Source organism: Salarias fasciatus (genome assembly GCF_902148845.1).
Source record: "Salarias fasciatus chromosome 7 unlocalized genomic scaffold, fSalaFa1.1 super_scaffold_4, whole genome shotgun sequence".
Taxonomy (NCBI): Eukaryota; Metazoa; Chordata; class Actinopteri; order Blenniiformes; family Blenniidae; genus Salarias; species Salarias fasciatus.
In genome coordinates this window covers 27,466,349-27,481,519 of record NW_021941229.1, presented here as the reverse complement: position 1 = coordinate 27,481,519, position 15,171 = coordinate 27,466,349, and the positions used below count along the sequence as shown (strand labels likewise).

Here is a 15,171-nt window from a genome sequence, read left to right as displayed (position 1 = left end):
TAAACCAGTCTAAAGTCCCGATAGGAAGGGGGATGGGGTCACATTACTCCATTAACGGAGGCTCGTCTTGATGTAGGCTGACCCACTGTCAGGGTTGGGGGGCCGGGGCCCTCAGCGGTCCTGGTCTATGACTCCTCCTGGTGTGAAGGGCCCCAAAGGAGGTGTTTTTTCCTGATCCATGGCGCTGTTTCTCCCTAATGTAAGTGCTGTGAGTGTGTGTGGGGTGTGTGTGGTGTGTGTGTGGTGTGTGTGTGGTGTGTGTGTGGTGTGTGTATATGTAGCTGTAAACTGTCGGAGGAAGAGACGGGCTTCTTAATGTTTTCTTCTTTCTGAATGTACTTTGCGTTGCTTTTATTGATTTGATTCTGTTTTAATGGTTTCATCTTGTTTTGTTGTTTCATGAAGCACTTCGGCCATTTTGAAATGTGCCACATAAAGACAGCCTCTCCTAACCCCATCAGCAGGCGACCCCTGACCTCCACCCACCTGGTGGCCACAAATCGAGGGAAGTAGGCCTGCTGGTTGGAGTCGACGAGCCGCTCCGCCTGCAGGATGAAGCGCCGCTGCTCGCCGAAGGCCCGGATGACGCCGGCGCCTTGAACCGTCTCGTTAAAGTGACTGTAGACCGGAGAGCGACTGACGGCCTCCAGGCGCCGCAGCTGGCAGGACGACGCCACGTAGAAGCTCTGGACAGATGGAGGCAGGGGGCGGAGCAGAGGACACGGGGGAGGAGCAGAGGACACGGGGGAGGAGCAGAGGACACGGGGAGGAGCAGAGGACACGGGGAGGAGCAGAGGACAGGGGGAGGAGCAGAGGACACGGGGAGGAGCAGAGGACAGGGGGAGGAGCAGAGGACACGGGGGGCGGAGCAGAGGACACGGGGGAGGAGCAGAGGACACGGGGGAGGAGCAGAGGACACGGGGGGCGGAGCAGAGGACACGGGGAGGAGCAGAGGACACGGGGGGCGGAGCAGAGGACACGGGGGGAGAAGCAGAGGACACGGGGGAGGAGCAGAGGACACGGGGGGAGGAGCAGAGGACACGGGGGAGGAGCAGAGGACACGGGGGAGGAGCAGAGGACACGGGGGAGGAGCAGAGGACACGGGGGAGGAGCAGAGGACACGGGGGGAGAAGCAGAGGACACGGGGGGAGGAGCAGAGGACACGGGGAGGAGCAGAGGACACGGGGGAGGAGCAGAGGACACGGGGGGCGGAGCAGAGGACACGGGGAGGAGCAGAGGACACGGGGGGTGGAGCAGAGGACACGGGGAGGAGCAGAGGACACGGGGGAGGAGCAGAGGACACGGGGGAGGAGCAGAGGACACGGGGGAGGAGCAGAGGACACGGGGAGGAGCAGAGGACACGGGGAGGAGCAGAGGACACGGGGGAGGAGCAGAGGACACGGGGGGAGGAGCAGAGGACACGGGGGGAGGAGTCAGTGGGGGGTGGAGGACTCACCAGGGAGGGGCAGACAGTCACCTGGATGAAGACGTAGACGGCGGTGAGCGGCAGCAGCACCAGGCCGGCGAAGGGCGTGGCCAGCAGCACGATGATGCAGACCTCCAGCAGCTTGAACAGGTAGCCCAGCATCATCTTCAGCCCGTCGGGGATCATGCAGTCGATGGCGTCGATCTCTTTGGAGAACCGGTTCAGGAGGTTCCCGCTGGGCGTGGCTTCGAAGAACGACATGGGAGAGTGGAGAACGCTGTGCAGCAGGTCGGCGTGGAGCTGCCGCGACGCCACCAGGCCCCCCAGGGCCACGGCCAGGGTGGTCCCGAACATGGCCAGGCCTGAAACAAGGACCAGGAGGGACCAGGAAGATGGTGGACATGTAACGTCACATCGAGGAGACCTCCAGGGCGGAGGAGACCACCAGAGAGGAGACCACCAGGGAGGAGGAGACCTCCAGGGAGGAGGAGACCTCCAGGGAGGAGGAGACCACCAGAGAGGAGACCACCAGGGAGGAGGAGACCACCAGAGAGGAGACCACCAGGGAGGAGACCACCAGGGAGGAGGAGACCTCCAGGTAGGAGGAGACCTCCAGGGAGGAGGAGACCACCAGAGAGGAGACCACCAGGGAGGAGGAGACCTCCAGGGAGGAGGAGACCACCAGAGAGGAGACCTCCAGGGAGGAGGAGACCTCCAGGGAGGAGACCACCAGAGAGGAGACCACCAGGGAGGAGGAGACCTCCAGGGCGGAGGAGACCACCAGAGAGGAGACCACCAGGGAGGAGGAGACCACCAGAGAGGAGACCACCAGGGAGGAGGAGACCACCAGGGAGGAGGAGACCTCCAGGGAGGAGGAGACCACCAGGTAGGAGGAGACCTCCAGGTAGGAGGAGACCTCCAGGGAGGAGGAGACCACCAGGTAGGAGGAGACCTCCAGGTAGGAGGAGACCTCCAGGGAGGAGGAGACCACCAGGTAGGAGGAGACCTCCAGGGAGGAGGGGACCACCAGGTAGGAGGAGACCTCCAGGGAGGAGGAGACCACCAGGGAGGAGGAGACCACCAGGGAGGAGGAGACCACCAGGGAGGAGGAGACCTCCAGGGAGGAGGAGACCACCAGAGAGGAGACCACCAGGGAGGAGGAGACCTCCAGGGAGGAGGAGACCACCAGAGAGGAGACCTCCAGGGAGGAGGAGACCTCCAGGGAGGAGACCACCAGAGAGGAGACCACCAGGGAGGAGGAGACCTCCAGGGCGGAGGAGACCACCAGAGAGGAGACCACCAGGGAGGAGGAGACCACCAGAGAGGAGACCACCAGGGAGGAGGAGACCACCAGGGAGGAGGAGACCACCAGGGAGGAGGAGACCTCCAGGGAGGAGGAGACCACCAGGTAGGAGGAGACCTCCAGGTAGGAGGAGACCTCCAGGGAGGAGGAGACCACCAGGTAGGAGGAGACCTCCAGGGAGGAGGAGACCACCAGGGAGGAGGAGACCACCAGGTAGGAGGAGACCTCCAGGGAGGAGGAGACCACCAGGTAGGAGGAGACCTCCAGGTAGGAGGAGACCTCCAGGGAGGAGGAGACCACCAGGTAGGAGGAGACCTCCAGGGAGGAGGAGACCACCAGGTAGGAGGAGACCTCCAGGGAGGAGGAGACCACCAGGTAGGAGGAGACCTCCAGGGAGGAGGAGACCACCAGGGAGGAGGAGACCACCAGGGAGGAGGAGACCTCCAGGGAGGAGGAGACCACCAGGTAGGAGGAGACCTCCAGGGAGGAGGAGACCACCAGGTAGGAGGAGACCTCCAGGGAGGAGGAGACCACCAGGGAGGAGGAGACCACCAGGGAGGAGGAGACCTCCAGGGAGGAGGAGACCACCAGGTAGGAGGAGACCTCCAGGGAGGAGGAGACCTCCAGGGAGGAGGAGACCACCAGGTAGGAGGAGACCTCCAGGTAGGAGGAGACCTCCAGGGAGGAGGAGACCTCCAGGGAGGAGGAGACCTCCAGGTAGGAGGAGACCTCCAGGGAGGAGGAGACCACCAGGGAGGAGGAGACCACCAGGGAGGAGACCTCCAGGGAGGAGGAGACCACCAGGGAGGAGGAGACCTCCAGGGAGGAGGAGACCTCCAGGGAGGATTAGTGTTAGACAAGAGTTCTGAGAGGCAGTCCAGTGACTCTTGAGCAGTCGGGTTCCGTTGTGGAGGCTGACGGAGTGGAACCAGCAGGTGATGGAGGAGGTGACGGTGCTCTCTATATTCTTATTTAGTCAGAAAGAGCTGAGCTCCCTGAGGAGATCCTGAGACCAGAGACCTTCCCTGACTGTTTCCTCTGTATTAGAGAACGCCAGCTGACTGTCCACGATGGTCCACGATATTTGTCCTACGCCACAAGCTCAAAATGAGTTCCCTGGTGGTGGAGGTGGAGGCTGCAGCCAGCACCATCTGCTGGCTGGAAAAGCTCACACCTTCTCCTTGGTGTGTTTAACATGCAACTCTAAACTGGAGCTGTCACACAGGTCCACAAACTCCAGGAGGGCTGAGCTGTGGGGCTGAGAAGGTCCAGACAGCAGAGACAGGAGGACTGAGTGGTCTGCCTGGACCAGATGTGGACCTGCAGTGGTCTGCCTGGACCAGGTGTGGACCTGAAATGGTCTGTCTGGACCAGGTGTGGACCTGAAATGGTCTGTCTGGACCAGGTGTGGACCTGAAGTGGTCTGCCTGGACCAGGTGTGGACCTGAAATGGTCTGTCTGGACCAGGTGTGGACCTGAAGTGGTCTGCCTGGACCAGGTGTGGACCTGAAATGGTCTGTCTGGACGAGGTGTGGACCTGAAGTGGTCTGCCTGGACCAGGTGTGGACCTGAAATGGTCTGTCTGGACCAGGTGTGGACCTGAAGTGGTCTGTCTGGACCAGGTGTGGACCTGAAGTGGTCTGTCTGGACCAGGTGTGGACGGGCAGTGGTCTTCCCGGACCAGGTGTGGACCTGCAGTGGTCTGCCTGGACCAGGTGTGGACCTGAAGTGGTCTGCCTGGACCAGGTGTGGACCTGCAGTGGTCTGCCTGGACCAGGTGTGGACCTGAAGTGGTCTGCCTGGACCAGGTGTGGACCTGCAGTCCCTGTGTGGGATGAGGAGTCACGGAGAGAGGATTCAGCCTGAGGAGGTCCAGTGAAGGTGTGGTTGACCCGTACTGGTCTGTGGGTCCACAGGATGAGCCGGTCCTCCAGAGGGAGGACAGTTGGTGAGCCAGGATGTGCGGCTGGAGAGGTTAGGGTTCAATGCCGAGGAGAAGTCAGCAGACAGGAGTGTTGCTGAAGTGTTGGGGTGTTCCAGGTGGATCTGTAAAGTGTGCAGAATAAAGATTTGGCATCATCAGCACCTCTGTTCGAACGATATGCAAACTGGAAAGGGTCGATCTGAGAGTGAGGAACTTGGATGTTTACTGTTTCACAGTTCTCTCCACGGCCTCCATCACCAGGGAGGGGTCCGAAGTCTCAGTACTTTTGCTTGTACTCTTCTTGGGGATGGGAATGGCTGTGAAATATTTCCACACCTGAGGCCCCGTACAGCCGTCCAGGCAGTTTGGAAGACTGTTTGGCACAGTGCTTGAGCACAGCAGCGTTGGTGTTGTCCCGGCCGGGAGCTGGTCTCTAGTCCTCCTCAGGGCTCTGGTCACATGCTCTCTGTTGAAAGTGAGTGGGCAAGTAGTGGGTTGAAGTGTGGTCTGGAACTCCTCCAGCTGTTCGGTGTTCTCTTCCAAATTTGGTAAAAAAAAAAAAAAAAAAGAGTTGAGGGCATTGAGCAGAGATGCAGGGCTGCTACCGTCCACATGGACGGTGTCTTGGTTGTTGGAAGCAGTGTTCAGTGTTCACAGCGGCCACGTTCTTCAAGCCCTGCCAAGCTGAGCGCTGACCGTCAGGGGGATTCAACCCATCTGTGTTGATGATGTCCCACCGGAGAAGAAGGTGCAACAAGAGTAGCGTCCAGAGAAGTCATTGTGTGAGAACCACATACTGTGCACTGACTATTCTAACTAGAAAGAGATGTGAATAATAGAGCAACACTATAAACAACACTGTAAAGATTAGAAAAACTGTAAAACCTGCTCTACAAGCCGACCGCTCAGCCACACGAGCAGCGACCCGGACAAGTCTGGTGTCATCAACATCGCACCTTTGATCCTTGGATGTCGGCTCTTCCTCTCATTGTGAAGCAGAACTCACCAAGTGTTGGATTGTTCACCCATGAATACAGAACGTGAGCTGGGTCTAGACCGTCGTGAAGTCAAGGTTTTGCCTTGATGCCCTCTCACCTTGAGTGAAGCCAAGGGCAGCAAAGACGCTGAGCCGGAGCTGGTGGTCCCCGTGGCGGAGCTGCCGGTCGCCCTGCGTGGCGTTGAGCGGCGCCTCGTCGGCCCACAGGCTCAGCCAGTAGCTGTAGGCCAGAGAGGCGGCCTGCTGGAAGGCTCCCAGAAACACCACCGTCATGATGAAGGTGAGGCCCACCGTCCTGAAGTACTGTCTGTAGGTCTGCAGCGCCACCTGCAGGCAGCGACACACACCACATCCAGCTACACCAGCAGTCACACAACCAACACGCCACATCCAGCTACACCAGCAGTCACTTGACAAACGTGGCTTCTAGACGGGTGTTCCAGACTTGTGTGTGGTGTTCCTCAGTCCTATAAAGGAAGCAGTGACCTGAGTCAGCTGCAGAATGGTTTGACGCCATGGATGAGGAGATGCAGTCGCTGAAGGAGAAGATGACACTTGACGTGACCAGCACACCAGAGGGTTCTGAAGTTCAATCTGGAAAAGGGGACAATCTCGTATCCAAACTAGAAAAATCGCCGGATGGACTAAAACAGTTGGGCCGCCACTGGAATCAAATGTTGCTTGATTGCTTGTTTGAAATCGAGTTTGTATAGAAGTCATCTGATCATCGTGCTTAGAGCAACATCTCTGACAAAGTTCATATCATGTATGGGTTGATGATCTGGGTAACTGCTGCTCATGTTTTCACACCTTAAGAAAATGTTGAATTCTAAGTTTAGAATGACAGACTGAGGTAAACTAGCATTTTCTGGCTATTGACTTTAACTGCTGACAGTGTTTGGATGTCCCAGTCCAGACGTGTTAGGACCATACTGAAAAAAATTGAAGCGGTTGACTGAAAGTTACTTCAGGAAGTGGCGTCATGGCAGTGGAGCACTGTGGAGCACAGCCTTGCAGCTCTCTGGAACTGCTGTTATGGGACTGGAAGATTACAATGCCTCCAAAGAAGAACACAGTGGAAGAGACACAATGAAAGACCTGAAAGAGACACTGAAGAAAGGAACAAAGAGGTGGGGGACATCGCAGCAAAGCCATTCTCACTACCAGTGAATCTGTGGCTGCCTCTGTGGCTTCCAGTACCTCTGCAGCTGCCTCAGTCTCTGCAGCTGTGTCTGTGGCTACCGGTGCCTCTGTGGCTGCTGGTACCTCTGCAGCTTCCTATGTGGCTGCTGGTACCTCTGCAGCTTCCTATGTGGCTGCTGGTACCTCTGCAGCTGCCTCTGTGGCTGCTGGTACCTCTGCAGCTTCCTATGTGGCTGCTGGTACCTCTGCAGCTTCCTATGTGGCTGCCGGTGCCTCTGTGGCTACCGGTGCCTCTGTGGCTGCTGGTACCTCTGCAGCTGCCTCAGTCTCTGCAGCTGTGTCTGTGGCTGCCGGTGCCTCTGCAGCTGCCTCTGTGGCTGCTGGTACCTCTGCAGCTGCCTCTGTGGCTGCTGGTACCTCTGCAGCTTCCTATGTGGCTGCTGGTACCTCTGCAGCTTCCTATGTGGCTGCTGGTACCTCTGCAGCTGCCTCTGTGGCTGCTGGTACCTCTGCAGCTTCCTATGTGGCTGCTGGTACCTCTGCAGCTTCCTATGTGGCTGCCGGTGCCTCTGTGGCTACCGGTGCCTCTGTGGCTGCTGGTACCTCTGCAGCTGCCTCAGTCTCTGCAGCTGTGTCTGTGGCTGCCGGTGCCTCTGCAGCTGCCTCTGTGGCTGCTGGTACCTCTGCAGCTTCCTATGTGGCTGCTGGTACCTCTGCAGCTTCCTATGTGGCTGCCGGTGCCTCTGTGGCTACCGGTGCCTCTGTGGCTGCTGGTACCTCTGCAGCTGCCTCAGTCTCTGCAGCTGCCTCTGTGGCTGCCGGTGCCTCTGCCGCTGCCTCTGTGGCTGCCGGTGCCTCTGCCGCTGCCTCTGTGGCTGCCGGTGCCTCTGCCGCTGCCTCTGCGGCCCCTGGGACCACTTATAGGTTCTATTAACTTGACTGAGTCAACCTGGAAGTGGAGGTGTGTCACATGCATATGGCTGTGGAAGCCACAGAGCAGCAGACGCTGCTGTCGGCCCAATTCAGTGCTTTTTCCGTGATCGTTAGTCCAGCGGGTGACTGAGAACACTGACTTCTGCTTCATGGACTGACGGCAGTCCGGAGCCACCTGAAACCGGCTGGGCACGATGTTTTTGGGACCATCAGCACCCATTAGCACCACGAGCATTCTCTGGCACAGCGGATTTGTGGAGGAAGAGTTTGCTGCACAGGTGAACTCTGGGACTCTTCACTGATCTGGCTTGGAGGTGAAGACCAGGTCCCGAGGGAAGCGCTGAGGGCGCAGGACGGCCACAGAACACTGGGAATCATCTGGACTTAAGGACTGGGCTCCCTGGAGGCTGATGCTGGACGCCATCATCATCATCATCAGGACACTTCCGGATTCATTCACTGGCACTCAACAAACAATCCTGGATCTGCAGACCAGGTACTCTTTCTTTTCTTTTGTTGTGCTCTGAGAGCGAAGTGGCCCTTAAGTTTTTGGCCTCACTGCTCCCAAGCATCGCTCAGGCCTGCAGCTTTAAGTGTTGAAGCAAGCCAGCAGGTGTGGTGTGTGAGATACTGAGTGGGCCCTCATTCCTTATTTTGGACTTTAAAACCTCCAAAATGCATGGATTTCAGCTGTTATTTACTCTGTTGTTTCAGTAAATTATGATTTTACTTTTAACTTTTGGTCTGGTGCTATTTGCTTTATATAAGAGAGTGTGGTTTGACTGATTGGACTCAGGACAGCAGTGATTAAGTGAAGCGATTGCATCCCATTACTCAATAATACATGTAAGGATCTGGGAGGCCCTTACCTAGAACAGTAGGTAGAGGTTATCTTAAAAAAATACAAGTACCCATTTCACTTATTTATTTGCACCAGGGAAATATAACAACTCAAAATGTACAAATATACATTTCTGGCATTCAAAATCAAATCAGTGACCAATATAGCCACCCTTCTTTGTGAGGACACTCAAAAGCTGCAATCCATAGATCCTGTCAGTGTCTTGATCTGTTCACGGCCACAGCCTCCCAGACCCTGTTCAGAGAGCTGGACTGTTTTCCCTCCCTGTAGATCTCACATTTGATGAGGGACCACAGGTCCTCTGTGGGGTTCAGATCGGGTGAACAAGGAGGCAGGTCATTGTTTTTTCTTTTACACCTTTTCTGGCCTCCCAGTGGAGGACTGGGATGGTGTGATGGAGCACTGTCCTGCATGAAAATCATGTTCTCTTTCATAGCATTCGTTTCGATGTCTCACTATGGGATACGCCCCCAGCGTATGCCTCAGAAGCATTTATCTCACTACGCCAATCCTGATTGGCTGGTGATCGCGACGCCCACCGAGGGTGGAGCCACCTACCCTTTAAGTAGCCTGCGTCATCTACGCAGCGTCACTCAAGCACCTCTTCTCGCTTCGTGTAGCATATCTCTATCCTCAGTGACAGCTAGCTTAACTGTTCACAGACGGAGCTATCTCTGCTCCATCGCCGAGCGCTAGCTGTCACACTTCGCGACCCTCCAGCCTTCACCATAGCCTGGAGAGTCCTTACCTGACCACACCACGGGACGGTGGACGCGGTTTAGCACACCAGCTAACTCCGTCCTTCTGAATTAGCACACCAGCTAATTTCGCAGCGCCTCAGGTTAGCTTCCAGCTAACTACGATGGACGCCCACGCTTCTCACGCCAGAGGAGATGGAGACTCCGGGGCCCGGCCCTGCGCCTGCGGCAATAAGATATCGAGCCGCGACTCACACCAGGTCTGCTCGTTTTGCCTCGGGCTGCAACACGCCCGGCAGGCTATCGAGGCCCCAGGCTCCTGCGAGCATTGCGCCCGCTTCACCGCCAAGAGTCTCCGACGACGCCTAGCACGTCAAGCTAGCTCGTCCGGTCAGGACCTCTTCATTCCTGCGGGTGACACACCTGTCACCAGCGGGGAGAAGGAAGGTGACGATGCGGTTGTCGGCCCGCACGCTAGCGGCAGCTGGGGCTCCCAGCTGGACCGAGCCGCCCCGACTCCGCTCGCGGAAGACGTTTTGGAGTTGGACTATGAGGATGACTACGAGACAATCTCGGAGCTCCTCATATCCGAGGAGGAGAGTGAGGACGATGTCCTCATTCCCTCCGCTCAGCTTGCCGCTCAGCCCGCCACACCAGGCGCTGAGGCTGTCCTCGGGGACGAGGAGGGAAGCGCGCCCGCTCCCTCCGCTGTCAGCATGGACATGCAGGCCGTGTGTAAAGGCGCTGCATCCCGGCTGAACATCCCCTGGCCTGAAGCGATAACGGAGACCACCAGGTCCCGTTATGAAGGGAAGAAATTCCCTCAGGCTGCGAGGACAGCTAAGCAGCTGCTCCCCGTCTTCCCCGAGCTGCTCGACGAGTTGTCCTCCTCATGGAAGGATCACCCGTTCAGCGGCAGAAGCTCCATCCACGGAGCTTCCTCCCTGGATTGTGAGGGCATGGAGAAGCTCGGTATTCTCCGTATGCCCCCCATGGAGCCGCTAGTCGCTGCACATTTGCACCCGCGGCGAGCCGCTTCATCCAGGGATCCCACGCTGCCCTCCAAAGCGGACCGCGTCCAGTCCGCCATGACTGAGCGGGCTTACAGGGCAGCAGCACTGGCTGTCAGGGCGCTTAATGTCTCCTCCATGCTCTTCGCTTACCAAGCGGAGCTGTTTGAGGACATGGCGACCAAACCTAACCCTTACCGTGATAACGGACATCTGCCTCCGCGTGCAGCGCTGTGCGGTCCAGGCCACGGGTAAGTCTCTGGGGACGATGGTGTTACAGGAGCGAGCCAGATGGCTCAACCTGTCTAACCTATCGGACAGAGAGAAGGAGGACATGTTGGACATACCGATCACACCAGACGGCATTTTTGGCTCCGCTCTCGCCTCAATGCAGCAGCGCTGCGAGGCGAAGAAGAGGGAGGATGAAGCTCTCCAGCTCTGCCTCCCGCGCAAAGCCGAGCGTCCACCTGCCCCAGCCCCGCGGCAGAGCGCCGCGCAGGCTACGGCACGTCCTTCTTTCCCTCAGTTTAAAATCCCCACACGGCCGAAAGCCCGTCCTGCCCCTGCTGGTCCACCCAGACAGGAGGCGAGGTCCGGCTGGCCCAGAAAGGCCACTGCAGCGACAGCAGCTCTGCCGTCACAGAACGAGCAGACTGCCGGTCCGCAGGCCAGGAAGAAGAAGAAGCCGACCTGATGGTCTCCTTCCTCAGACCGGTGCCGGGGCTGCACGTTCAGCAGCCCCACCTGTCTTTCTTCCTCAGCGTGCTTGGTTCGATTTCCCGAGCCCACGAGTCCCCGCTACTGCGTGCGCTCCCCGAAGTCACACAAGCACACTTCACTGTTCTTGTTTAATAAAAAGTGTCCTGCTGCCGCATCCAGACCGCAGGTCGAGGGCGCAGTCACAATTAACAAACAAGAACATAAACAGTTCGGTGTCGCTCCCGGTTCCGGAGCGGGTCACGTCCCGTCTCCGGTCCCGGAGCTGCACCGGACCTGTCAATGCACTAACACCCGGCGCATGCGCAGTGGCGCACGCCGGTTGCAACCGCATCTTGTCACTAGGGGGCGCCATAACACCGTTTATGGAGTCTCCAGTGACAGGCGGTCTGACAGACGCTGTCACATCACTCTGCCTGAGGACAGAGAGATGGGCCGCGCTCCCCAGCTCAGCCTGGGTCCTGAGAACGATATCGCGGGGTTACAGGCTTCAGTTTGCAGCCGTTCCCCCTCGTTTCTCTGGTATAGTGCATTCTCAGGCGCGCGGAGAGTCAGCTCGTGTTCTCCAGGAGGAAATTCACTCGCTATTGGAAAAGAGAGCAATATGCGTGGTGCCTCCCGGACAATGTCAGAGCGGCTTTTATTCCAGGTATTTCCTGGTCCCCAAACGAGGAGGGACCGGGATTCGCCCAATCCTGGTTTTCCGGGCTCTGAACAAATACCTCAGAACATACCAGTTCAGGATGCTTACACACGCATCCCTGCTGCGTATGGTGCGTCGGAACGACTGGTTCACGTCAGTCGACCTCAAAGACGCATATTTCCACATTCCGATATATCCTCCTCACAGGAAATCTCTGAGGTTTGCTTTTCAGCGTGTTGGTTACGAGTACAGAGTGCTGCCCTTCAGGTTATCTCTGAGCCCGAGGGTGTTTGTGCGTTGTACGGAAGCGGCCATTGCCCCGCTGCGGCGACAGGGCATCAGGCTGGCCACGTACTTGGACGATTGGCTCCTCCTGGCACGGTCCAGAGAGGACGCCATCGCGCAAACGCACATCCTCATCAAACACCTGATCGACCTGGGTTTTATGATAAACTCGGAAAAGAGTGTATTATTTCCAGTGCAGAAAATAATCTTCCTGGGGTTATCACTCGACTCGGTGTCCTTCACGGCCCGTCTGTCAGCGGCGAGGGTGAACGTTTTCAGAGCCTGCCTCTCGCGTTTCACCCTGCGCTATCTGGTCCCCTTCAGATTATGCCTCCGACTACTGGGCCTGATGGCTTCGGCCATCCTTGTAGTCCGGCTCGGCCGTCTGTACATGAGGGATTTTCAGCTGTGGGTGCGTTCCCTCAGGCTGAATCCCGTGCGTCATGGTGCACGGAGGGTGACGGTCAGTGCGCAATGCGTAATGGCACTGCGTCGCTGGCGCCACCCGGCTTGTCTGGTGACAGGGGTGCCTATGGGCCCCGTCCTGTCCCGGAAAGTGATCACCACAGACGCGAGCATGTCGGGCTGGGGTGGTATATGCGAGGACCATTACGTGAGGGGCGTCTGGAGCGAGGATCTCCAGCGCGCTCACATAAACTACCTCGAGCTCTTGGCGGTGTTTCTCACGCCGAGACGCTTTCTCCCGCTTCTCAGGGGACATCATGTCCTGGTGAGAACGGACAATACGACGACGGTGGCGTATATCAACCGTCACGGAGGTCTGCGCTCCCGGCAATTACACATGCTGGCACGCAGACTGATCCTGTGGAGCAGCGTCCGCCTCCGGTCTCTGAGAGCCACCCATGTCCCGGGGGTTCTGAACCGGGGGGCGGACCTGTTGTCCAGGGGTGCGCCGCTCTACGGGGAATGGATGTTACATCCAGCCCTCGTGGAGCAGGTGTGGGCCTGCTTTGGCAGAGCTGCTGTGGATCTGTTCGCGCCGAGAGAGAACGCGCAATGTCCGCTGTTTTTCTCAATACGCAATCCAGGTGCGCCGCTCGGCGTGGACGCGCTCGCGCACGTCTGGCCGTCGGTCCTCCTGTATGCTTTTCCCCCGTTGGCTTTGATTCCCCCGACTCTGGACAGTCAGGGAGCATCGCCACACGCTGGTTCTGATAGCTCCGCAGTGGCCGGCCATGCACTGGCTAGCGGAGGTTTATCAGCTCCTGTCGGGGCAGCCATGGCAGCTTCCCCTCCGCAGGGACATGCTGTCACAGGCAGGGGGAGCAGTTTTTCACCCACATCCGGAGCGCCTGGCTCTTTGGGCCTGGCCCCTGAGTGGTGTAATTTAAATACTGCTGGACTCCCTCAGAATGTGATTGACACTATTCAGAGTGCTAGAGCAGCCTCCACTAGGTCTCTTTATGACTGTAAGTGGAGGGTGTTTGAGGAGTGGTGTCAGAAAAAAGGACACATCTCCTTTCAGTGCACTGTTGGTGTTATTTTGTCATTCTTGCAGGACTTGATTGACAAACGTAAAGCCTTCTCCACAATAAAGGTGTATCTGGCTGCAATTGCCGCGTGCCATGTGGGGTTTGGTGGAAAAACGGTCAGCCAGCATCCTTTGGTCTGCCGTTTCAGGCTGCTTCCTGTTTCCAGGCCGCTGGCGCCCCCATGGGACTTGGCGGTGGTTTTAAATGGGCTCTCCGGAGCTCCGTTTGAACCACTGGAGGAGGTGAGCTTGAAGCATCTGTCTCTGAAGACAGCGCTGCTTCTAGCTTTGGCCTCTGCCAAGCGTGTTAGTGACATTCATGCACTCTCAGTGCACTCCTCGTGCACTCAGTTTGCCCCTGGGAATGCCAGGGTGTCACTGAAGCCCCACCTGGCCTTCGTGCCCAAGGTGGTGGGCTCATGCTCTCCTATTGTTCTTACAGCATTTTCTCCACCGCCATTTTCTTCTCCGGAAGAACGGCGGCTGCACATGCTGTGTCCAGTCCGTGCCTTGCGGATTTATATGGACAGGACAATGGGGTTTCGGGAAGGTGACCAGCTCTTTGTGTCCTGGGCTCGCCCCTGCAGGGGCAGACCCATCACGAAGCAGCGACTCTCCCACTGGATTGTGGGAGCGATCGCCCTGGCCTACACGTGTCAAGGTCTTCAGGCCCCTGTGGGCCTGCGGGCCCATTCTACACGTGGCCTGGCTGCATCCTGGGCCCTGTGTAAAGGGGTGTCAATTCAGGAGATTTGTGCAGCAGCGAGCTGGTCTTCACCACTCACCTTCGTCCGCTTTTATAAGCTGGACATCCCTGCTCTGAGCCTGGCTCATGCAGTACTGACTGCAGGGCTCTCTTAGGGCAGGGGGGAGGGCCTTTCCTGAGAGCTGGTGGTCAATCGAGATAAGCATGTCTGGCAATACGGGAGTTTCCATATCCCATAGTGAGACATCGAAACGAATGCTATGAAAGAGAACTTTAGGTTACTTAACGTAACCCCGGTTCTCAGAGTAGCATGAGTGAGATGTCTCACCAGACAGCCCTTCTTGCTGGGCGAAGTGAGAAGAGGTGCTTATTTTGAGTGACGCTGCGTAGATGACGCAGGCTACTTAAAGGGTAGGTGGCTCCACCCTCGGTGGGCGTCGCGATCACCAGCCAATCAAGATTGGCGTAGTGAGATAAATGCTTCTGAGGCATACGCTGGGGGCGTATCCCATAGTGAGACATCTCACTCATGCTACTCTGAGAACTGGGGTTACGTTAAGTAACCTAAAGTTTTTCTTGAACGATGCTGACATCTTCTTGTCCCACTGCTTGAAGAAAGCATCTTCCAGAAACTGGCAGTGGGACTGGGAGTTGACCTGGACTCCATCCTCAACCTGAAAAGGTCCCACAAGCTCCTCTCTGATGATACCAGCCCAGACCAGGAACCCACCTCCACCCTGCTGGGGTCTGACCCTCAAATTCCACTGGAAGCAAAAGCGCCGCGGTGCGTTCTTGAAACAAACTGCGCAGCACTTAGAACCCATTCTCTTCTCTCAGACAAATTCCACCGGACACGACAGCGCTGCGCCACATCCCAGGAGCGCCGGCGTGCCACGGCACTGGGGTTTCGCTTCAGGCCTATTTTCAGCGCAACTGCTTCAAAACCTCGTAAATTCACTGTTGTTTAGACGCACCAGACAAGAAGTTAAAGCGGAAGTTTCCAAATAAAACACAATGCACGACCTCTCGGAC

At 57.5% G+C, this 15,171-nt stretch overlaps 1 protein-coding gene across 1 annotated transcript in view; it reads right to left on the bottom strand.

Annotated features, from left to right (window-relative positions):
* The window catches only part of LOC115382617 (multidrug resistance-associated protein 1-like), a 101,630-nt gene that overhangs the window by 12,692 nt on the left and 73,767 nt on the right, over positions 1-15,171 (bottom strand). Inside the window, exons 21-23 of the mRNA XM_030084433.1 lie at positions 5,749-5,977; positions 1,478-1,788; positions 487-686 (exon numbers count right to left, since the gene is read on the bottom strand). Of these exons, the coding sequence (XP_029940293.1) occupies positions 487-686; positions 1,478-1,788; positions 5,749-5,977 (740 nt within the window). The remainder of the gene's footprint in view (positions 1-486; positions 687-1,477; positions 1,789-5,748; positions 5,978-15,171) is intronic.